Source organism: Talpa occidentalis, unplaced genomic scaffold, assembly GCF_014898055.3.
Source record: "Talpa occidentalis isolate TD23 unplaced genomic scaffold, MPIMG_talOcc4v2.1 talOcc4.12, whole genome shotgun sequence".
Lineage (NCBI taxonomy): Eukaryota > Metazoa > Chordata > Mammalia > Eulipotyphla > Talpidae > Talpa > Talpa occidentalis.
In genome coordinates this window covers 51,352,954-51,379,327 of record NW_023601212.1, presented here as the reverse complement: position 1 = coordinate 51,379,327, position 26,374 = coordinate 51,352,954, and the positions used below count along the sequence as shown (strand labels likewise).

Genomic DNA, 26,374 nt, shown 5'->3' with positions numbered 1-26,374 from the left:
TAAATGAGAACTTCCAATGGAAATAAAAAAGTATCAAGGTGAATCTAGCTGCTTAATGTTCTAAATTATTTACGCACTTTAAATACTGGTCTACTCCAAGTGTAGCTCCATTTCTGACAAAGCTCAAAGTGAAGGGCAAAAGACTCTCAACAGAGCAAGGAATCTGGCCCAGTTGCAGGTAGTATCCTGGGGTTTTCTTAGGCATTGTGACTTTGGGAGCATCTAGAAAAAAAGAACATGGCAAAAAGGTCATGATGATATTAATACTTCCTATTAAACCACTTAAAAGCTTCCTGCTTACATTATTCCAGTAAATTCTCTGCATTCCGAGTAATCTAAATCACTTAAAATCATTTTAATTATCTTTCTTTGTTCAAAGCTTATTAATTTCTGCATATCTTCATGATCCCTTTAATAAATATTTGCTGAATCTAAGATTCCATTAATTTTCAGACACAACATTGTTTCTTTTTTGTACCATCACAATAGAAAAAAAATACCGAATAAGTTACAACGCATCATCAATTGTAAAACACATATTTTAGAATCAAATGCTTAGGGTAATTGTTTTCGCAAAAGGGGTGGAGAATGTGATTTTTAAGAATCTAATAGATTTTTGTAGCATTGAACTTAGAGGCCAAACCAACAAACTTTGTATATTGTACATAAGGAAACATCAAGATTTGTTTTATTGTCCTCATTCTACAACTATTAAACAGCTATAGAGATGTTCCTGCATTCCCAAATCACAAGCTTATGTTTAAATGATAAATAATTGTCCCTTCATCAAAGAGCAAATGATTAGAAACAATCCTTCTCTATCTTTGTTAATTCATCATTCAAACTGTAATTTTAGGAGTTGAGTCATCAGTATTAAGAATTAGCTCAAATATACACAAATTGAAATGCTATCTGTGCTTCCAAATAATTCCTAATCAGTAATCTCATTTCTGTATATTGAATATATATTGTAAGTACCGGCTTCCTAATTAAATAATCACAAAAAGGCAGAATCATTACCTTTTGTTTACAATAAACTACTGTACACAAAGTAGAAGACTTCTGACAATCATATATAAACATTTAGATAATTGGGATTGTTTAGTCAGATATTAAACACATGCGCCAGGATTTCTTGGCACCAGAATTTCCCAGTTCACATTCTTACACTGATATAATCAAAACTTCAGATCTATAATCAATGAAATTTAACATGAAACTTTAGATGTACTATTTTATGGTTAAGAAAAGTTGCATTACTCAAAGTGTAAATGTTCATCAGTCTGCTGACACAGTAATTTTATAGTCCATTCTTTACCTGTAGGACCACATTATCCCCTTAAGCTATCAATATCCCAGTGTTGAATAAAATGATCTCTCACCAGGGATAATACTGGAGAAGGAAACACTGGATACTCTCTGGAAGAGGTAATCGTCCTTATCATAGCCTGTTACTTTGAGAAAAAAAGCTTCATTTGGAGGTATAAAGTCAGAAATATTCCATATGCCATAAGGTTTTCTATCTGGGTAATATTTAACAGGAATAGTCTTAAGAGATCGGCCTGAAATACTCAGAAGTTCAAGACGATCTACTCTGGCTGGAGGTGAAATTCCAGACGTATTCAGCAGCACATAGGTAGGTATTCCTACAAGGGAAAAATTGTCATCATTTACAGGTAACATGCACTTAAAGTTACAGATCAAATAAGTAATTACATTATAATAACAGGTAACAAATATAATAAAATGAGTACCACATGCTGCCCTACAAATTGTGGCCCATTGTAGAGTCCTTTCATGTACAAGATTGTTTATTCAAATCCAGAAAAATGTATAAAACCGAAGTAATGACTTTTATAGCATTTTAATTATGCTTATTGTAGAAAACTTGGACCAGTGAATACTGTGTTGTAAGATGTTTGATGACATGAATATTTTTAAAGATCTACTGTTTTGTGTCTTAGAAACTGCCATAATAAAAATAAACAAACAAAAAATATTGGAGGCACAGTATGATTCAGTTTTCCTTTTAGCTAAAAAATTATAAATCTTCATGCATTAATAAGAGGAAGAACAAGTTTTAAAAATTAGCAATTTCATCTGTAAACATACAATGATACACAGTGCCTTTAGTTTTTTAGGTACATGTACACACACAATCCACATTTTCACCTTGACAACAAAGCAATTTGTAGCTGTTAGTAAGAAAAAGTCTCAAGATCTAGGTCAGTAGTTTTTCAAAGTTTAGTAAGCTTAGGAATTAACTGGGGTACAACAGCCCTGGGCACTCCTTTGTGTGGTTCCAATTTTGGAGATCTATGGTGGGGTCCAGGAATCTTCATTTTGACAAATTCCTGGAGTAAGGTCTTGGAAGTAAACTTTGAGAAATAGTAACCAGGCCACAATCACACTTAAAGTACAGATAATATGTTTGTGAATTTTATTGAAAACGAGACTATTATATAGTCACAGTCTGAGAAATACTCTGCACTTGGATTTCTACTCTACCAATCTAAGTAATATGTACACAAACACACACCTTGTACGGGTCTGCTGACTGTTTTCTTGAAGTCCAGGGTGGGCTTTCGGGAAAAACCAGCTCGAAAATCAATAGTACTGAGGCCAGTGATGCGAACGGAGTGCCTTCCACTGCTGGAAATCTGAAACATGTCAATGACAAAATTTGTCAGCAGCTGATCCAGGTTTCCTGTCATACTGAACACTCAGTAGGAAGCAAAACCACAACATTTAATTAGCACTGACATCCCTTCACCCAGATTCTGATCCAGGTGTTGTGAATTGGACTACGCTTTTATATCTTAAATGCAAGTTTTATAATATAGATCCCAGGGGACTGTTCGAAAATATGATTCAGTAACACACTGCATGCCCAATGGTAAAAAATATTGGTGATGAGTCTCTAGTGGATGGACTTGAAAATCTGTAAAAAATCCATGAGGTCATGAATTTTTATTTTTTTAAATTGAAGTAACACTACATAATAATATATAAGATTCAGGTGTGCATCATTATATATCAACAAATCCTAGAAATCTGTGTGTGGAATTGAGACTACCAGAGAGAGAGAACAGGGGAGGGGAAGAAAAGTTGGAGGGGGCCTGATGATCTATGATGGTGGATAATGGGTGCCTTGGTGGGGGGGGGTATGGTGAGGTGACATACACCTGAAGAAGTGTGAACCTATATACCACTATGCTCTACATAACAGGAAGAGCTGGAACTCTTGAGAGGAGAGAAGCAGAGACATTAGAGGGCGGGGGGGAAAGGATGGAGGGAAGGTGTAAGGAGAAGAACACAATGTTTGCAGACATCCCCAAATCTACAGTCAAACCTACTAAACTCACAAAATATGTATTAGTGAATTTCCTGTGCCATTTTGAAGGTGTAAAGCTTTTTCCTTAATCATAGTATGAAAGATTAGAATAAGCACACAAATTATCAGGAGGTAAAGAGACCATAAGACAGTAAACTTTCAGGAAACACAGAAATGTGGGGAGAAGCTTTGGATTCTCACATGTTATGGACCTTTATCAGGCTGGAAAAGAACTAAATGATTCTAAGATCTTGGTGAGGCAAATAAAATTAAGCTAATTCTGTACTGAGCCAAGCAGGGGCAGTTCAGCTATTATGTTTATCCCCCTTCTCTTTTCTTCCAAATAATCTTAGCAATCTTAAGATCATGTTTTATGCATTCAATAAAATTATTAAGATCAAGATTACTAATTTAATGTTTTTTTTTTTTAATTTGGTCTTTATATCATACAGATTCAACCTATAGGTTACAATAAAATTAGAATTTGGTTCCAAAAAGTGTCTCTATTTTAAGGCAGAATATTTTAAGGTACATCAGCCTTGCAGAAGCTTCCTAACCTCATGACTTCTGTTGTTAGGAGGAGGGAACAACATAATGGCTTCAATCATAACAGGAAATTTTTTAGACAGTGGACACTGGACAGGGTTTGTATGGGCTAGAAATTCTGAGCATTGTATTTCAAAGTCTATTTATTTATACAGTTTTTAAAGTTCACAATGAGCTCCATAACTATGCTGAACTAGAATGTCATGTTGGTCAAATAGTAAAAGGGCTAGATTGAGCAAGATATAGGTTGCTGCTCTGTGAACAGAATAAAGGCAAAGATGAAATCATATCTCATACTTACTGGCATCCTAAAATTGTAAATAGGTGTTCTTGATTCACAAGACAATAAGAGAAAAGAAGGAACACAATGGATCAGAGTTTCTAGGTTTCTGAATTTCTACAAGTTTAGTAAAAGAGCAGGACAGGCAGAAATACCCTGGAGCAAGCACCATGGAGAGCTCCAGGGACACAGTTGCTCCTGATAATTTTCTTATTAGCTCTACTGCAAATAGATTCACTCAGTTCAAAGATGAAGGTCAGCACATATTTCTCTGTATCAAAAGTCCCTTAAAGCAATAACTATGTCATATCTATCACCTACAAAATATCACTCAAAATGTACTTAATACTTATAGGTTTAATAAATTGATGCAAAATTCTAATGTTCATGCTTTTCCTTAGATTCCCTTAGGATCAGTTAAAGGCAGATTCATCAACAATTCATGATTAGTTAAAGGCAGATTCATCAAACAATTTATTGAATTTTTCTACAGGTATCATGCTAAACACGTTCACACATTAGCTCATAATATTCTATTACCTCTGAAGATGATTTTATAGCATGATAAAGATGCTGAAGTTCAGAAAAATGATAACTTGCCCAGGTTTAGACAGTAAGTTAAATAGCAGTTATTACAAGTTCAATGCTCTTTATATAGTACCTGACCTTATCTATGCATAGAATTTTAAGATAACAAAATCTCTGGGTTCATTTGGACCCTAGGGCATGGTAGACAATAATACTCTCCAGCACTGCATTTGCCATTCACAATATGCTTTAACTTGGGAGGAGTCAAGTTAGTGGAGTGTTACTAAACCTCTTTTTGAAAGAAAAAAAAGGCCACTAACACAATGACTAATTTCAAGCTCCCAATGTGATGTCACTGAACATAGAATTGTGAAGAGAAAGTGAATACATGACTTTCCACAAGACTTTATAAGTTAACTCTAGCACACCATTAGGTAGTTAATATTTCTGGCCAATAAGCCCCAAAGGGTGTCTACTACTCCTAGAGATGTCTGTTTCATCTTGGAAGTGACATAAATGCCTTCATTTTTATTCAGTGTGCACTCTCCAGCATTCTCCTCCACTAAAGTAACTGAAAAGGCCACATGTTCTAAAGTTTGGTAGAGCCTCCATCAGTTTGGGTTCCTGAGTGCCTGTGTAAAGAACATCCTGTCACCCCCACTGGAAAAGTAACTTTGGTGAAGAATGAAAAGTCAGAATTCTACCCAGTACTAAATGTGAAGCCTGACCTGTTATAAATTGAATTAAAATATGATCTATAGAGCTGACTTTCCTTCAGTAAATGTTTCATAAAATAATAAACAAGCCTAATATAAAGGAAGAAACTTTGTGTTTATTCATTAATAGATTATATGTACAGTTTATTGTTGACAAATTTTCAACAGAACAGCTCATTTAATTAGTTTTATCATTCATACATCGAAAGCAGTTTAAGCACTTTACCAGCATCTAATTTAATCATGACAATGTGAAGTAGGTATTATTTTTCTTAATTTTTTGCAGACTTGAGGAGGTTTGGTAATTTCCTCAAGGTCAGAAAGATATTAAGTAGTGTATCTTGAATTCAAGTAGACTCTCAGCTCTTTTCCAAGTATTTACTCTTAAATAACATACCATTCTTTACAAATTAAAGAACAGGATAGTTTCAATCAAATATTTATTTAGAACACACCATGGGCTAAGCATTGTGCCAGACACATAGATATAAAAATACTTATCTTTTTATTAGGTATTACATGTTTAGAGAAAGATAAGAAAAAAATGAGCTCAAAATATAGAACAAATTAATTCAAATGCACCTTCATACATATACACATTTATATATGAAAAAAGAGTACAAACTTTTTTTTTTTTTTAAAAAAGGAAACATTCCATTTGGCTGACAATCTGTTACTGGCAGACCAAAATAACTGGGAAATTCTCCAAGAAAATTTACTATAAAGCATTCCATTGGCCCAAAACTTGAATTAATACTATGCCTAATCCATTTAAAAAACACACCTGCTATATAGTCTGCAAGTTTATTTAACAGAGTCACCAGGTAAGAATAACTGGAGACCAGCTCAATAATCTTCTTGTGTGGTCCTATGTAGACTACAGATTTGTTTAATTATGACCCCTCCCAAGCAAGCTTATGCTACTTGAGTATGATATCTAAAATATCCTTATCCTGTAGAAAATGCATTAGTAGGTTCCGGCAACTAACGTAACTATCTAAAAGCAAACTATATCTACTAGTCTTAGAATCTCAGTATACTCATATATCTAGGTACACTCCTTTCTCTACTCGGGAACTTACAAAAGAACAGTTTATCCACATTTACTTAATGGAAACACACCCCAGGATATGTGTAAAATTACAAGATCACACTGATAATCCTAAACTAATAGAAGGAGTTTATACCACCTAAACCCAATGGTTGCTCACAGTTACGTAATATCTTTGCAAGGAGTTTTTCTAAAGAGCAAAAGACAAAAACTAAGTCTGGGAGTTTCTTTTTTTTTTTTTTTTTTTTTTATAGAGGCATGTTTTTTATTTATTTATTTATTTGTTTGTTTGTTTTGTTTATACATGCACTGGGTACAGTCAGAAGCGCGGGAGGGTGAGAGTGTTCACCGGAGCCAGAGCGGGGAGCAGAGCAGGCAGAAGGACCGAAGTACACTGCTGAGGGGAGCAGCGGGCGGCAGGAGAGGTCTGCGCGCCATGTGGGACCCTCCTCTGGTGGCCGGGGAGCAGCCGGGGATCGAACCGGCGCCGCAGAGGCTGCGGGCAGCTTCGCAACCCAACGCTCAACCGCTGCGCCACCGGGGAGGCCCTCTTTTTTTTTTTTTTTTCAAATATTTTGCTCCTGGATTTTTTAGCTTTTACATTTTTTTTAAAGATTTATTAATTTTTTATTTATACAATAGCTGGGGTACGGATCAGAGGCATGGGAGTTGGGGAGTGAGAGGATTTACCAGAGACAGAGTGGGGAGCAGAACAGGCAGACAGACCAAAAGCACCACTGAGGGGAGCAGCAGGCGAGGCAGGAGTGGGAATCTCCCTGGCCGGCTGGGAATCGAACCTGCACAGCAGAAGCTGCGGACAGCTTCACAGTGCTGTGCTCAACCTGCTACACCACCGGGAGATCCAGTCTGGGAGTTTCTGTGGCTATGTTTTGTGTTTTTTTTTTTTTTTCCCACTGTAGAATAGTTTTATTTTTTTTAATTTATTTTTATTTAAATTTTATTTTTATATTCCCCATACAATTACAACCCCCTTATTTTGACCCCAATCCTCCTTTTCCCACCCCCCTCATCCCCCATAGAGTATCTCTGGTTCATAGTTGTTTGTTGATTTTGATATTTTCTTTCTTACAGTTATTCATTTTCCTGGTCCATGTTTTAATACCCCTAGAAGTATATCGATATCTGAAGGGGAAATTTATATTGACACTTATAAATACATCCAAGACTTGTAGCTTCCCTACACCTGGAAATTTAGGGACATAAAACAACCTCCTCTTTTGTTTTCAATAAAACATTACATTATTTTCAATTACTTCCTTTTTTAAAAATGTATTTTTTGAGGCAATGTTGGTTCAATACTGTATGTGGTTTAGAGGTATGTTCATACCTCTTCAGAGGATTTTACCTGCATTAGAGGCAATCTAAAACATTTGAGTCATTTCTGTGATCTACACATGATTGACCCATTTTCTATGTTTAGGGAAGTGGTATCAGAGGGTATCAGAAGGCAAACATAGAAGAGAAGAAATCACCACGCTCATAGCTCATGACATTTTAAACAATACACAAGTTACAGTGTTCTGTGAACCAACTGCAGGCCAGCCACACCAAACCTTCAGCCTAGTCCCTAGAAATCATCAGGATAAATGTATTTGTTTTTAGTCATGGGTATCCACACAGTTCTTTCCCATGCATTGTGGCACATACTAGTGACAAGCTCTATAGTAAAATAGGAAACAAAAATCTATACAGAAGTAAATATGACTAAATAAAGCAAAAGGGAAGTGCAGAAAAACTGCAGTAGGAAATCAAGGGGAAAGAGAGTATTTTAGATGGAAAAGTCAGAAAAGTCTTGAAGAACTGGGCTTTAGGGTACATTTATGAGTCTGATTTGTAAAGTAAGAAAGGAAGGAGCTACAAGAGAAAAGGAATAGCTTGAGAGAGGTATGGGACAAGGGCATGAGGGAGAGACAGGGTTTAAGAAAGTACCATGTTATATTGGAACAAGAACAGACACACAGACCAATGGAATCGAATAGAAAACCTAGAAATAAACCCACAGATTTATGGTCCACTAATATTTGACAAAGGAGCAAAGAATATGCACTGGAGCAAAGAAAATTTGTTCAATAAATGGTGCTGGAAAAACTGGGTTGCTACATGCAAAAGAATGAAGCTTGACACTACCTCACACCAAAATCAACTCAAAATGGATTGCACAAAAACCAACCCAAAATGGATTAAAGAACTAGACATAAGACCTGAAACCATAAAATACATAGAAAAAAATATAGGCGAAACACTACATGACATGCACCTCAAAAACATCTTTACAGACACATCACCCAAAGCAGTGATAGTGAAGGCAAAGATAAACAGCTGGGACTACATCAAATTAAAGAGCTTCTGCACAGCAAAAGAGACAATAACCAAAACAAAGAGAAACCCCACCGACTGGGAGAACATTTTTGCACACAACACTAAGAAATGCAAATGGCCAACAGGCATATGAAAAAATGTTCAACATCACTTGCAATCAGGGAAATGCAAATCAAAACTACTATGAGATACTATCTCACACCAGTAAGAATGGCACATATTAAAAAAACTAGCAACAACAAATGTTGGTGAGGTTGTGGAGAAAAAGGAACTCTCCTGCACTGCTGGTGGGGGTGCAAATTGGTCCAACCGCTATGGAGAGCTGTGTGGAGATTTCTTGACCTACTAAACATAGAGCTTCCATATGATCCAGCAATTCCACTCCTAGGTATTAATGAAAATGACACAGAAACATTAATTCCAAAGGACACCTGCACCCCTATGTTTATAGCAGCACTATTTACAATAGCTAAGCTATGGAAACAACCCAAATGCCCAAAAATAGATTACTGGATCAAGAAGATGTGGTACACAATGGAATATTACTCAGCAATCAAAAAGATAAACACATGCAGTTTGCAGCAACATGGTTGGTGCTAGAAGGGATCATGCTCAGCAAAATAAGTCAGAAAGAAAAAGAAAAATACCGGATGGTCTCACTCATAGCAGGAATTTAGGAAACCTAAATAAGAGACCAGGAAAAAGACTAATCAATACAAAGTAAAAACCAAAATCAACAAGCAACTATAAACCAGAGACACACTACAGGGGTGGGGGGAGGGAGGGGCGGGGAAAGGAAGGATTAGAGTCAAAATAAGGGGGGGTGCAATTGTATGGGGAATATAACCAAAATGAAAATGCATACATTGTGCAAAGATGAAAAAAGCTGTAACAATTATATAAAATAATATATTTAAATAAAAAAAATTAAAAAAAAAAAGAAAGTACCATGTTATATCTGATCAGATAGTAAAGGCCACTGATGGGAAATAATCAGGAAGACTGGTTGAGGTTCACTGGGGTGGCCATTTAATACCATGCTAAGGTTAAATAATAGACTTCTCTCCATACTTTTGATAAAAACTGTTACGTGAAACATTCAAAAAGCCATTATTAATTCTCCTGATATGGTAGACATTTTCCAGATAGCAAAGTGTGCAAGAGATAGCACCAGGGATACACTATCTAATCTCAGATATTTCTCTTCTTGAGAAAGCACACACATAAAATACCACATTTCATTAGCCATCCAAAAAGGAGATCCAAAGTCAGGAAGAATATTTATGTCAGTACTTCAGTTCATTTTTTTTTTTGCATTAACCGGATACATTATTTTGATATCTTATATACAAGAAACATAAGCTTATTTTTTAAGTTGCTTTGCAACGCTTATCCTTTTGTTTGGTTACCACTAATTGTACTCTAGAAATGGTGTAACATCAGAACCAGAGGCTTTTTGGGTGAGGACTAGACATAAATTAAGATGATATAATAATAGGTACTGGGTACTTTTATTGTTTTATTAATTATAGGAGACTGAGCTTAGAGACTTGTCATAACAGCTCCCATCACCTCATCATTTTATCATCTCCTTCCTCACTAACTAATCCTCGGTGCTTCTCTGTTCTAATTATCAATTAAAATGGGCTGCATGCCCATGAAATATCAGGGAACATGGCCAATAGCAGACACTAAATAAATGTTTATTGAATAGATGACTGAATAGATGTAGTAGGCACCAGGTCAAACAACACACCTGCAATAATCCTCTTCTAGGCAAGAGTTTTACTGGAGGAAATACCACTGGGAATAATCCAAATCACCTGTAAAATGGATTCAACTGCTTCATAACAAATATTAAGACCACAGAATGGCATCAAGAACAATCCTTGTTATAGTTTCTATTTTCCCTACAAGGGCTTAGAGTTCTGAGAATAAAGCACTGATATTCAAAGATTGGAATGGAGTTACAATGGAAACTTTCACTCTAAATTGGGAAAGTTAATACAGGTTTTTTTGAAAAAAAAAAAAAACAAAACTTGGCATGGAGAAATGGAACCTTGGATTTCTATGGCATAACACCCCGTGCACTTTCACTAAAGTGCTGTAATTTGAGTATGAGATGACTGATCCTACGTTTACTGAAACAAGGAAAGAGTAAAAAATGCAGAGTATCTTCATTTGAGGTGGTCCAAAAGGATTCTAGTTTTGTTTATCTGAGAGGTGCAGGGATGTTAACAGGAAAAGGAATGTTGCCAGTGGAAGGTGCTGTTAAGCCTGCTCCCACTGTGGACAACTAGAGCTAATTCCTACAAGGTAGGACAGCTGCTCCTGAGAAGTGCAATTCTCCAGGAAAACAACCTTCTCCTGTTCCAGAATAAACCCTCAGACACACACATGCAGATACAAGAGTTGGAAACAGGGCAGAGTACACAGAAAAATCTGAGAAACGAGGACATGTCACTCAGCATCACTACATATATTTTATGGTGGAGCTAATGCCCAGTTGTACAGTAACCTGAATTTTAGGGATATGTTCTTTTCTCCATAGTGTCAAAATACAATGCCTTCTTAGAGTGGATACATACTACTGAGTATAATTCTAGAATACAAATACACCATTTTGTGTTAAAGGAAACAATGAATGCAGAGTCACCAAATAACAATAGCCAACAGTACCTGAACAAATGCTTACTTTTTAACAGGACCTATGTGGTGAATTGCACTTGTGTCAACCTTTTTTAATTCTCATCCCAATTATATGAAGTAAGACTATTACTGCCCTCTCTACATTACAGAGCAGGAAAGCAAGTCACAGAGAAGCTATGGACCTCAGGCACTACAGCCTCTAAGGGGTGGTGGTGAGATTAAAACTCACTTCTTCCACAGCAGACCCCTAACCATTATTCTCTATTGACTCAATCTCTGATGTTCCAGAGGCAGAAGGTGGGTAATATAATCAGTGTAGAGATTAGATAGTACGAAAATGATTTGAGAATTTTAAGTGTATCATGAGGTATCAATGATTTTCATGGTCATAAAAACATGCCACTACCAAATTCATGTGATCAAGATACCACCTACGAATGCACTATGTATACTGCTTTTTAGTAAACACAGTCTCCATTTATGGAATATAAAGAAACATAACAAAGGGACAATCAAAACCAAACCAATAATAAACTCTTCACATCTGTCTGCAAAACTGAGGCAACCACAGGGGGAAGTTGGTGGGGTGGGAACAGGGGTGGAAGAGACCCTATGGAGCATGGTAGAGGAATGTTGGGGCACTGTAAGTGGACAGGGCATGAAAATTATACACTTGTAGAGATTTGAACCTATAAATCCCAAAGCAGACATAAAGATGTAAAAACCTACTAGACTTCAATAAATGTAATTTGGGAGGAAAAAAGGCACTTTCATGATAGCCAGGGGAGATAAGTAAACTATTGTGTACACTTTATATAACACACCAATGTCAAAATAAAATAATAAATAGACTTTGTAAAATAACAGTACCTTCACTGTCCACATTCCAGCCTCCGGCTCTTTAACATTCACCACTTTGGCAGAGTTATGGATATTTAATAGTTCGTTCAGGCCAAATCCCTTTTTTATCAGCTTCCCTGAAAGACAGACATAAAGGAAACAAGCATAATCTGTCTTTAAGCTATGTATATTAGCTTTATACATTTCCAGTACAAATGCCTGATGAACAGTTGTTCCCCTATCTCAAAACATTTTATTTATCTCTCATGTATACTTTATTTTAGGGTTTCTGGCATGGAATTGAAGTAACAGATTCCCATTTACTACGCTGATTGGATATTAAGATGAGAATAAACTTGGCAGACTGTAATCATATTTCCAAAGGCAGCGTAGGTGTCGATTTTAGGGCTACCGAGAAGTTATGTGTGGTCACTAGAGACATTGCAGTTGAATAGATGGCAAAAACAGTATCCCAGAGTAAATGTCACCTTGGAGATCTCTCAAGGTATCACTAACATGAGAGCCCTGAGCATATCTTTGCAGAGTGCAAAACCTTAACTAGTTTTCCATGAAGCACACGAGGTTCCAACTGGCTGAGGAAAAGTTAAAGGAGGCAGCCTACTGAAACAGTATGATATCAGCTCCTACTGACCTGAGATTTATCTAAAGTATTCAATAGTTGGAACTTGAGAGGAAGCAAAGCAAATGCACAGTTAAGACATAGTTCAGTTATTCACTGTACTATTAGTTCCCCAAAAGACTACTTCTGCAATTATTTATACAAATCAACTATAAGAATCTGATGCTTATATCAAGAGCTTTATAATATTTGTAATGACATTTTAAACATAAATGTTAATGTTAATGACATAATGCAGTGGGTATGGCTACTTTTCAGTGCCCAATTTATGAAAAACACAAAGAGGGATGTTAGTAGAATGCTATCAACAGGCAAATCCACGTACAAATTTATAGAAGTCTTAAAAAATAGGTTTTGTTTTATAAATTTTATTTTATTTTTTAAAGATTTATTTATTTATGCATACAAGAACTGGGGTGCAGGCCAGAGGTGTGGGAGATGAGAGGATTCACCAGAGACAGAGTGGGGAGCAGAACAGGCAGATCTATTGAAATACACTGCTAAGGAGAGCAGCAGGCAAGACAGGAGAGGTCTGCTGCACCATGTGGGTCAGCTCCCTGGCCAGGGATTGAAATTGTGCTGTAGTTGCTGTGGATAGTTTCACAGAGCTGAGACTTAACCCCTTCCGCCACGAGGGAGGCTCTGTTTTATAAATTTTTATCCAATTGCTAGTACAGAGGTAGTCTTTGAGGACAATTTCATATGTTGTTTCTTTTAGGTCTTATTTTCTAAGACTCAAATAAAGTGAGCAACCTAGTTACTCCCTCCCCAGTTACAGATAAATAAATAAATAGCAAAAAAAAAAAAATACAACATAAACTAAAGCCACAATGAAAACAAACTTATTTCACAAACATCAATAGGCAAAATAATTCAAAATGCAATATTAGGGAAAATGAGGTTTTTGTTTTATAATGTAATGTCTTTAATGTAAACTTCATTGTAATATTCAACCAGCAATGGAATGAGTCTAAATCTTATGATAATTACAAGTAATTAAGGAAGCAGAATAAATAAAAAAATTATTCTAATATGTGTATAGTGTGCTTTTTTTTTTTTAAGGATTTTTATTCTCTGGTCCTTTTTTTTTTAAGATTTATTTATTTATCTATACAAGCACTGGGTACAGTCAGAAGTGCGGGAGGATGAGAGAATTCACCAGAGCCAGAGTGGGTTGCAGAACAGGCAGAAGGACCAAAGTATACTGCTGAGGGGAGTTGCGGGTGCAGCAGGAGAGGTCTGCGTGCCATGTGGGACCCTCGCAGGTGGCCAGGGATCCAACCGGCACTGCAGAGGCTGCGGGCAGCTTCACAGCTTAGGGCTCAATGGCTGCGTCGCCAGGGGAGGCCCTATAGTGTGCTTTTTTAACAACAATCTTCTGCAAAATTAAACCTTATCAAGGTAATGATAAAATGAAAAACAGCTGTCTTAAAAGGAGTTCTTTCATGTGATTCTTTTTAAAATAATATGAAATACTGAATTTTAAAGAATAAGTTATTGTGAGATATTTTCATTTGTAAAAAACATAATTTCATATTCAACTTAAATATTTTTCTTTTGGGTATTTTAGTACAATTAAGATACTAAATCTGATCTGTTTAAATTACTAGGCAATTTTGCCTTTTTAAATTTCATGTTAATTTAACAATACTTATGATCAAGTATGAATTTATTTATGATGTTAGCGTTAACTTGACACAAGCGAGCATGAAAAAAAACCTCTCTTTGATGGATTTTTTATTTCATTATATGATGTTTCATATATCTCACCTAAAGGATTGCGAATTTCAATCATTGGCGAAGCGCCACTCAGAGACACAGTAACCTCTTTTAGGCTGGGATCAAAAGGAATTTTCCAAGTGTTTACAGCCTGTTCCAAATGGTCTGTGGATAAGAGATGAACTTTGGAGGCCTGCACTGCTTCTTCTACCCATTTTAACACCTATAAGAAAAAAAGAGTATAAGTGACCTAAGACGGCATTTACAGTCCCATAACCAATACCACCATGACTTACAGTTGACCTCAGTTAATTGCATGACTTAGACACTTCCTGTAATGATGTGAGGTTTATTTCCTTCATAGCAAAGACAAACCCTTTGCCTACACCCAGTTATTATAGTAGATTCAGAACAAAAAGCTGGTTCAACCCATGCTCAAATTTCAAGTTTTCTATTTTATGATAATATATTCAGAATGAGATTAGTGTCAAAAAAAAAAAAAACAGTTACATGAGACATGCAGAGATCTTACAGTTTTCTACTTCTCAAAAAAAAGAGCCAATAAAAAACATGTATTGCCAATATTTTGTGATCCCTTTTCCTTCCATTGTTTCTTCTAGTTTTCTTCCAAGATGCAATTTACCAAAGGTACCTACTTAGCAAATTACCAATTCTAATTTCAATATATTTGGTCTATTAATTATTATAATGTATTATACTGTAATCACATGTATTATAATATGTATATTGTTGAAAACTAACTGCAATACCAGCAAAATGCTCATTTTTATGATAAATTGAATAAGAATAAAAAATAATGCAAAAAGAAATAATTGTATGTTAAAAAATAGAAAAATATTTCGAGTTATAATCTACTTACATATTCTTGAAAACTAGTTTTTGGTAAAATATTAAGAAATTGGGTTGTCGAAGGGTGTTAATGCCTCACTGTGAGAAAGTAAAACTTCCAATTCACAGAAGGATATTGCAACAGCAAATACAATTCTTCATTAGACAAACAGTGCATGTCTAGACATGTGTTGTTTACTTGAACTTACAATTAATTCTAAATCATTTTCATTTTTAATCCCCCTAAGATCTTTCTCTGGTTCATATATCCTTTTGTGAACAACTTCCCTTGTAATTGTTCATAAAAAATTGAACAGAGCTATATATTAAGCTGCAGCCAAGTTATTAAAAATAAAAACATTTTCTTTAATTTCAACAGTGATCATTATAAATCAATTAATTAAGCAATAAATACTGTGCAATAACTTCATTCTCTATAAAAAGCATTCCTGTTTTTGTCCTCAAGGATGAGGCAAGTGGCTAAGACATATTATCAAGTAATTAACAATGTGAGGTAATTATGTTCATTCATAAAACAATTGTTTATTGTTCAAGGTACTTCTTCCAGGTACTGAATAAGTATTGATGAGCATATTTTTAGCCAATATTTGGTAGCCACTCTTATTCTCTGGATGAGTATATACTAAGTATTTTGCACTTATAACATGTCATTTGTTTTTAAAATTCTTCTTGGCTTTCTTCCAGGGTCAATATCCAGATCTCCTTTATCTTTGTGGACCCAAAACCAAGTGACATGCTCTACACATATCAAAGGTAGGGTATGAACTAATGTCAGTGAGGTTGGTCTTAAAGAATGTTCTGGGAATTCAAGATACAAGGGTCCCTTGTTGAAGTAATGTTTGTAAAGAGCCACCAGAGTACCTATCACATTAGTAAACGCTCAAATGACTTCTTTCCTCTCTAACCTCTCTTCTCTTCCCTTAACTGACTATTTCAACTATGGCATCATATGCAGCAACATGGATGGCACTGGAAGGGATCATGCTCAGCGAAATAAGCCAGAAAGAAAAAGAAAAATACCGGATGGTCTCACTCATAGCACGAATCTAGAAAACTTAAATAAGGGACCAGTAAAAAGAATAACTATAAGAAAGAAAATATCAAAATCAACAAATAACTATGAACAAGAGACACTATATGGGGGTGGGGGGCAGGGAAAGGAGGGCTTGGGGTAAAAATAAGGGGGTTGTAATTGTATGGGGAATATAAAAATAAAATTTAAATTAAAAAAAGAAAAAAAATAAGAAAACTTTGTGTACTGTTAAAAAAAATTATCCATCAAAGTTAGGTAAGATTTCTGCAATTGAAAAGGAGAGGTGAAGTCATATCAAGTAGAAGAGAAGACCTGAGAAAATGCACTGAGACAGGAATCTTGTAGATGTATTGGGAACATAAGCAAGTCCAACAGCTACAGCAAAGTGTTCACAAAATGGCGATGCAAAAGATGAAGCTGGAAGCTTATGTCAAGACCAGGCTATGACATTTGGAATCTGTTGTAAAGCTGTCACAGAAAATTTGCTGAAGGGCTTTATGTAGAAGAGTAATACATTGAATGTGATATTTTGTGAAGAAAAACCTATAGTAGTATCATGGATAAATTGGGTAGAAAACAAAATCCATGGTTAATTAATTCATAAATCAAATGACAGATTTTCTCACATTTTCACATTATAAAGCACCTAGAATTTTACATATGTAATAAAGAATGCATCACTAAATTTGTCTAAAAGAGATACCATTTTTGTAAAAATCATTTGAGTGATTTATTTTGTTTGAACAGAACACAGATCAAATCTATCCAATGACTACATAATTCAGACTGATTGTAACTAATATTTAACCATAAATAGAACACATTTTAATAATCCGAAAGTTGACATTTTATATCTTCTGCACTTAATATGGTTATCTAATTCAAGGAAACGGAAAGGACTTACTACCTGGAAAATGATTAAATAAACTTGATATACTGATTAACTTTGAAGATAATGTCTCACATAGAGACTAAAGTGGGCAAAGAACAAAACAAAGCAAATAAATGGACAGAAAATTTGCATTAAAGGCAAGATACACAGTGTGATCACAAATTATTCTCAATGGAAAAGGAAGAAAAATAATTCAAAACAAGAATATCTCAAGTTTAACAATGGACTGCAATAGTGTTAAGAAAAAAATGGAAATGACATCAATATTTTTATGCAGCCTTCCTTAAAACTTCTTTAAATATAGTATATTCCAGGGTGGTTCCTCAAATATATCTTTCCTTCAAACCAATATCACTGGAAATCTATCCTGCTTGCTCATAGCTACACATGGAAACCCCTAAAACTTTGCAAAATATTCTTATAAAGTAAAATTTCTTATGAAAATAAAAGATGTTCTAATTCAGTTGCATTTTCAAAAGGCAAGTGTTCAAATGGTACAGAACATAAGCAGGCTTTGGTTTATTCTTAATACCACTTCCCATTCATCAACATTTGTGAGGCTTTCACAGAGGGATTACCATGGATCATAATATTACTTTTTGGGAAAGACAAAGTACAGACATCTTGTCAAGAGTCTCAAATCACATTTTTCATCCACTTTCAAGAAAAAAAATTAAATTGAAAACAGATGCAACCCATTTCATTAGAAAAATATAGTTATTACCAAGGTATTTATTACTTATTGACAATCAGGCTACAGAATCCACCACAAGTGAGTTTTCTGGTATCCCAAGTTGCCCCTCATAAGGAAAAACATCTCTAATTTTCTAACTATGACAAATGTTCTCATGAGATTGGAAATGATCTTCTGTTAAAATGACATGAAATAGAACTGGAAAAATGTAAGTGTTTGGATTGGTGCATTTATACTTACATAAAAACTTTTTCAAACCACCAGGGAACAGTTAAATGTACATTAAAAGTTTTAATGTAAAAATGTTCTCTGATGATTTGTAGCAGTTTATATTCCAAAAGGCCATTGGGACCATCTAATCCAGTTCTTTATTTTATAAATGAGGAAACTGATATTTGAAAGAATTCTTGTACCTGTTAAATATATAAGCAGATTGATTCTGGCTCAGTTGTTATTTCATATATAAGCCTGTGTTCCTGAAGAAACTCTGGTCAAATTTAAAGATTTTGTGTTCTATATGATAATCAATACTCAGTAGTGACTTCCTATGGATATTACACTATGAAAAGAGATGTAAAATTGTTTCCAAACATAAAAACAGCATACATTACTATATATTATGTAATACAATAGTATTAAGTAGAAAGTAAAGTGAAGTCAAATTTTGATAAATCTTTAAGAACTGAACTTAAGGAATAGCTTTATCTGGAAGGATTTTTTAATGTAACGACTACACACTCATGAATTTTCCCAGAACATGAGGGGATGGGGTTTGTTAGGAAAGGGGAAATAAATAAATAGGGTAAGTATTAAACACAATTTGTAATTATGCACATCTTTGTATTTTTGTTGTTTATCATCTATCTTCCCACTAAACCTTAATTTCCGGTGAGAAAGAGGGACTACAGCTCATTTGTTCACTACTATAACCCCTGAGCCTAATATAGTGCCTGAGACATAGTAGATTCCTAATAAATATGTGAAAAAGAAAGGGTGGTGGGTATATGAAGAAAACAGAGAGAAGGGAGGAAGACACTCTGTGTCAGATCTTTAACCTCAGACTTAAGAATGTGTAACCAGGAAAAAGACTAATTATGATAAAGTAAAAATCAAAATCAACAAGTAACTATAAACCAGACACACACTACAGGGGCGGGGAGGAGAAAGTAGGATCAAAACAAAGAGGGTGGAAATTGTATGGGGACTATAACCAAAATGAAAATGCATACATTATGCAAAAATGAATAATGATGTAAAAATATATAAAATAAAAAAAAGAAAGAAAAAAACAAAAACAAAAACAAACAAACAAAAAACAAGAATGTGTGAAAAGGTAGCACTGGGACCCTGTGCTCACTGTAACAAGCACTCAATTTTCAACACTGAAGCCGAACAGGGTACAAATATGCATGTGCAGTCTTACATGGGAGCATTAGGCTCTATTTAACTTTTAGTTGCTTCTTTTTTTGGCTAGTTAGCCTGGGACTTAAAAATTCAAGGGAGAAAGTTTTAAAATTAAGCAAGAATTTGAAAAATTCTCATGCATATGCTTTTCTAAGGCACCAGATACTTATTTTTTCAAGTTCATTAATGGTAGAAAATTGCTCAGAAAATAAATGCTACAAGGCAAGAGAGTGTAAAAGGATTAGGTAGGCATAGTAAAGGACAATGCAAGGAGAGAAAAGGAGAAATAATAGCTAGCTTAAACCAAAAATCCAATACAGGTGCTCTTAAAGAGAGTTGCAAAGCACAGTAATTTGAGTAGCTGCATATTTTTTTTACCATATTTGGCTAGCACACTGTAAAGAATTAAGTGATATTAAATTTTAACATCTTTAATCTATGTTGTATTTCATGTAGAAAGACTTGCAACATTTCCAAGAATTGTTCTATGATAAACCCGCCATGACGGGAAAGGCTTATTGTACTCACCTTGGACCCAACTAAGAAAGAGATGCTCCTGTGGATAATCAGGAGAGCTTCTCCCACCCTCCGCTCCAACTCTACTTCATTTCTACCCTTCAGTATAGCTTAGAGCCCATAATTCAAAATTTTCTTGGAAGTCACAGAGTATTTATTATCTATCAAATATAAAGGATGATACAGGACATTGTGGAGAATACCAAAGAAAAAAATACATTTTCTGTTTGTAAAGCATGACAGTCCAGTTGGAGATATAGAACAGACATTAAAAAACAAATTAATCCAGCAGGTATTGTCAAGTACATGTAAGTAGGGTCAGTATAGAAATGCTCAATTTAAGGGGCCTCCCTCATGGTGCAAGGGGTTAAAACGCAACCTATGAAGCTATCTGCAGCCTCTGCTTATCAGGAGTTTGATACTCTGCAGCAGGAGTTTGATACCCTGCTGGCCAGGGAACTACCCACATGGTGCAGCAGACCTCTCGTGTCTCTCCCACTACTCCCCTCAGCAGTGTATTTCAGTCAATCTGTCTGTTCTGTTCCCCACTCTGTCTCTGGTGAATCCTCTCACCCCCACACCTCTGGCCTGTACCCTAGTTCTTGTATGCATAAATAAATAAATCTTTAAAAAAACTCTCATTTAAAAAATTATTGAAATGCTCAATTTATAGTTCTAAACTGTGATGCACTTTTCTATTTAAAATGTCTTAATGGTTCTGGTTACGTACAAAATAAAGCCCAAGGGAAAAGTCTAGTAAGTGCTGCCAATGGGAGAGGTACACCCTGGGTGTAGGTAATAAAAGGATGCACTACGTGTGGAGAACTTAAAAACCCGAGAAGTTGAAATTTTTTAATATCACCAGACCTGGGTAATTCTAGACAATGTGGGTTAAGGATTCCTTTTGAAACAAAATCTTCTGTTGCTCTATGTTCTAAACAATTGCTTTGATTACTGTTGAATTTCAAAAATACATATGAGCTACAAATTGTCACATTTTTACTACTTTTCCTTTGGAAACATCATATTCTGCAAAATAATTCAGGTAACTTCCAGTTATACATCAGACACATCATCAGGCAAATTCTGTTACTCATTTTCATTTCAAGAGTTAGAATGAAGTGTTTTGATTCTACATAGTCCTGTATTTAGACAATATATTCCAGCTCAACTTTGCTATTCTGGGAGTGACACAATATGACTTATGTGTTAAAATCAGACTGTAGGTAATACAAGGTCAAAAACAAGGAGATCAAACAGGACGGCATTTCAGTAACCCAGGTGAGAGGTGATGGCTACTCAGCCCAGGGTTGTGACCATTGGAGACTGGGAAGTGGCCAGCTCTGGATTTCTAGTGAAGTCAGACTTGATAGGGTTTACTGAAGACTTAATGTCAGAGATGATACTTCAATTGCCATTAACTCAGATTGCAGAGACTAGAATGAGTAGGAGAGCTCACACTATCAGTTTGGGGCATGCTAAATTTGAGACACTAATCAGATGTCCAGGTGTAAGTATGAAGGAGGTGGTCAGAAATATGGATGATGTGGAGTTCAGTGGAGAGGTCCAGGTGGGAGATATCATGCAATTTCAAGCCACAAAGCAACCCTGCACCCTCTTCCCACTGAAGAATTACACAAAGTAAGAAATAAATCATCCTTAAACATCATCATCTTGTGAAAATAAACTTCTACATCAACACATAGTGGCTCAGAATAGTGTTTTGGAACAAGTCTCCCTTTGTTCTGATTCTAGGCAACCTTCAGTTGATGATTCACCCTCTTATGCACTCATAGTGTGCAAATGAATGAATGATGCCAAAGAGAGTGTTCTAGACTTGCAGCAATTAGACACCTCATGGTAGATGAATTAGCCAGCATGTTGACATATACAACACACTATGAATTTGGTTCATGAGACTCTATTGTTGAGGATGGGTCTCCCCTTAGAATGCTGACAAACTCAGCTTCATCATTTGCAAATCTCAGCAAATCCACCAAAGAGATGTCACACTTTGAAGTTCCTTGAGGTTGTCAACAGGCAATACCCATTTGTATTGTTCTTCGTGTATCTGATGCCTACTTAATTTGGAAAATTCTAGAATAAGCCTTTTTCAAAAGTACTGATAAGTATGTGTGATTGGTGAGTCATTGTATAGGGCATAAATATTTGTGCAGGTGTGCAAAATAGGAAATAATTGATGTGCTATAAGGTTTTTGCAAAACCAGACTTTCTATTGAAACTAAAATTTTACCCAAGGGCCTCCCTAGAGGCACAAGGGGTTAATCAGCAGTACTATGAAGCAATCTGCAGCCTCTACAGCATGAGTTTGATCCCCAGCCAGGGAGCAACCCACATGGCGAAGCAGACCTCTTCTGTCTCACCCACCATTCCCCTCAGCAGTGTATTTTAGTTAGTCTGCCTGTTCTGCTCCCCACTCTGTCTCTGGTGAATCCTCTCACCACCCCACCCCCACATCTCTGGCCTGTGCCCCAACTCTTATATGCAGAAATAAGTGAATCTTTAAAAAAAATAAAGTCATATAAAGAATATGGGTTACGGGAAAAGTAGAAAATTGAAAGAACATTACAAACTTTGAAATCAATAAGGACACAAGAGAGGATTAATGACAAAAATGAACCTCAACGTCGACTCTATGAACCCCTAAAACTTGTGTAAAACTACTGCACCTTCAACATGATGAAAGTTCCCTAATACACAACAGCTGAAAAAACAACAGCATACTTCAGGCATTCTTGAAGGGTGAAATCATTTCTGCTAGCTATTTTAAAGTGCCAAAGTATATTTCATTAATTTATCTTCATAAAATTCTTGTGTGTCACAACTTCAATGACATACAAATGAATGAGGAAATTTAGCTTGCCAAAAATATGCATTATTTAAGAATAAATATGAAAGATTAACTTTTATGCATTAGCTCCTCAGACCTTATTCATCCCACTACTGAAAGTTTGTACCTTTTACCCACTGCTCCCTATTTTCCCCATCCTGCAGCCCCTAGAAACAACTCTTTTACTGTTCTTTGATTTTGACTCTATTTTTTTAAGTTTTCACAAATAATTGATACCATGCTAATACCCCTGTATTGTATAATAGCAATGTAAGAGAAGGGGCATCCCTGGTAGTACAAGGGGTTAAGCATCAGCATTATGAAGCTATCCACAGCTTCTGCACCACAAGTTTGATCCCCAGCTAGGGAGGTGACCCACATGGTGCAGCAGACCTCTCCTATCTTACCTGCTGTTCCCCACACCAGTGTATTTCAGTCAATCTGCCTGTTCTGTTTTCCACTCTGTCTCTGTACTCCTCTCACACACACCCACAGACCTCTGGTCTGTACCCCAATTCTTGTAGGCATAAATACATAAATCTTTAATGAAAAAGAAGGAAAATAAAAAGAGATAAGGAAGGAATTTAAAAAAGAAATGTAAGAGAATATAAATTAAATATTTTTACCAAAATAAACAAAAAAGCTGAATAATTTAGTAGTTTCTTTAATATGTTTTCAAAAAACGTTTTTTATCCTTATCTGGGGTGCTTTAAAGCTTTCAGTTTCATACACTGGCATACTTTGTGTTTAGCTATTAAAGCTATGGATCTAAAAAATATATAGCCAAGGTCATCCAATGCCACTGGATACAAGGGCAAGTGTTCCAAAGGGCCAGTCCAAGTTGAAGGAAATAGGGGTCTTAACCAATCACAGTTTAAATATCTTTTACAAATCCCACCTCCAATTTAACTTTGTGAGCACATTTCAGATCTCTTCCCAGATCCTTGGAAGTGATTTTTTTTTTTAATATTTATTTATTTATTTATACAAGCACTGGGTACAGTCAGAAGAGCGGGAGGGTGAGAGAATTCACCAGAGTTAGAGCAGAGAGCAGAGCAGGTAGACTGATGAAGTACACTGCTGAGGGGAGCAGCGGGCGGCAGAAGAGGTCTGTGTGCCATGTGGGACCCTCACCCAGCGGCCGGGTATCGAACCAGCGCTGCAGAGGCTGTGGACAGCTTCACAAGCCAGCGCTCAACCGCTGCGCCACCGGGGAGGCCCAGAAGTGAATTTTTAATGAAATTGAAAAGGTTTATGCAAAAGTAGATTCCTGAGATTTAAACTGCATTACCTTCACTGTAAATCTCTCTCCACTCCTTTAGAGGACACATTAATTGTTATTTCCTTGCCCACTTAACACACCAATCAAGTGACAATAATCAATACCAGATATTTTTTCCTTTTTTTTTTTTTTCTGCTTGAAAACAAATCACTAATGGCTTTCCCTACCTTCCTTACCTGGTAACAGCCAGATATACAATTATATCACATTCTTGGATTAAAAGTCATTAACGAGTAAATGACCAAGGACCATTTTCAGTAATTGTCATCAGGTTCAACAAAATCACTAAAATGAACTAAATTAGTTATGTAGAAGTCCCAGGGGGCAGGCTCTGAGGCTCTGAGGCTGAGACCTAGGCTTATTGCTTAAAAACAGGTCCCACAAAAGCATGAAGACTATCAGAAATGGGCTCAAAGATCCTGACCATCTGTCAAGGTCCCCACAAGCTAGAACTCATCTTCCCTGATGTGTGAGGTAATCCTATTGAAACATCTGTCTTTTCAGTTAAAAGAATTAATCTCCTTCTATTTTAATTGGCTCTCAGCAAATTTTTTGCTCTCAGAAAATTTCCAAAACTTCATTCCTGTTGAGACCACAGACATGGATCCAATCTTCAGACACTGGGAGAAAGGGAGTGAACAATTTAGACCCTTCTTTCAGGTTCCATATGTATTCCTTCTCATGGGTAGTAAAGCAGCACTTTACTGAGTCCATTGTCCCAGAGTATCCAGGAGCAGACTCACTGCTCACAAGTAGTTTTATCTAAGTCTCTCAATTGGCCCTAATGTAAACGTGCAGCTCCTCCATACCCAGTTCTTTGTATTTCATCCATTGCTGTAATACACTGGGATTCTTCTTCATAGGAAGAGATCAACCAGTCTCCAGCTTCACTGCCAATGACTGTGGTAACGGGTAAATATGACATAAGATAAAAGAGAGAGAAGGTCCTTCTCTAGTTTGCAATTCAGGTTTGCCATTAATAATGCTATTATGATCCCTAATGAAAAAATTGACTTATTTTTCCCATCTTATCAAATCAATTGGAGGAGTAGGTATGGTGGGTGAAGTGATTTCTTGCAATCTTTATTACCCATAAAGAGGGTAGCCTGTGGGGGACAGGGAGGGATGAGCAGAAGTCAAACACACAGTCAGAGGGAAAGCATTTGTGACAAAAGCAGTAACAAGGTCAAAGTTACTGAGTTAAGATATAATATGACTCATCTGAAGGTGCAAAAGTATTCCATGGCTAGTGTGCATATGAAGTGGGGACAGAAAGGGACAGGAAGGGATTGGAAGAGCGTGAAGCCCCCACAAGCCATGCTACATGTCAGGCCTGACCTGACGGTCTGTTGAAGTCATTCTGGAAACAGAATAATCACAATCCAGTTTATATTTAATAAGGATCATATTGGATTATTTGTTTCCTCTTTGGTGAGTTGCTTGAGTTCTTTGTAGAATCTGGATATCAGCCCTTTGCCAGATATGGTGCAGAAATATTTTCTTCATTCAGTCAGGTGTATTTCCGTTTTAGTGATAGTTTCCTTAAGATGCAATATATATACACAATGGGGTACTCAGCTGTAAAAAAAATAAACTGCCATTTGCAATAACATGGATAGAAATGGAGGGGATTGTGGTAAGAAAAATTAAGTCAGAAAGAGAAAGACAAATTCCAGATGGTTTCATATATATGTGGAATATAGAGAAATAAAGGGTCATATAAAACCAAATCAGTAACAAACCCTAGAAATCTGACTGTAAATTGAGGCTACTAGAAGGGGAAGGAGTGGGGAGAACAACATGTGGTGAGGCCACATGGACTATGGGTTGTGGGTTTGGTGTGGTTACACACATCTGAATACTCTAAATAATAGATGGTGTTCTAAGCTAATGTCACCTCAATTTAAGGTCCTTCTGCCTGCTCTGCGCCCCACTCTGGCTCTGGTGGATTCTCTCACCCTCCCATGCTTCTGGCTGTGCTCAATGCTTGTATAAATAAATAAATAAATCTTTAAAAAATAATAAAATAAATAAATAAATAAATAAATAAAGGATCACAGGGAAGAACCTGGAGGATAAAATAGAAGGGACTGGATCAAGAAGATGTGGTACATATACACCATGGAATATTACTCAGCATTCAAAAAGATAAACGCACGCAATTTGCAGCAACATGGATGGAGCTGGAA

The 26,374-nt window shown here is 36.0% G+C and overlaps 1 protein-coding gene across 2 annotated transcripts in view; it reads right to left on the bottom strand.

Moving 5' to 3' along the window:
• HMCN1 (hemicentin 1) overlaps nt 1-26,374 on the bottom strand; it is a 508,306-nt gene that overhangs the window by 326,417 nt on the left and 155,515 nt on the right. For both annotated transcript variants that reach the window (XM_037506314.2, XM_054693419.1), the window contains exons 5-9: nt 14,695-14,866; nt 12,315-12,421; nt 2,540-2,660; nt 1,383-1,646; nt 78-222 (exon numbers count right to left, since the gene is read on the bottom strand). In XM_037506314.2, coding sequence (XP_037362211.1) covers nt 78-222; nt 1,383-1,646; nt 2,540-2,660; nt 12,315-12,421; nt 14,695-14,866 — 809 coding nt within the window. The remainder of the gene's footprint in view (nt 1-77; nt 223-1,382; nt 1,647-2,539; nt 2,661-12,314; nt 12,422-14,694; nt 14,867-26,374) is intronic.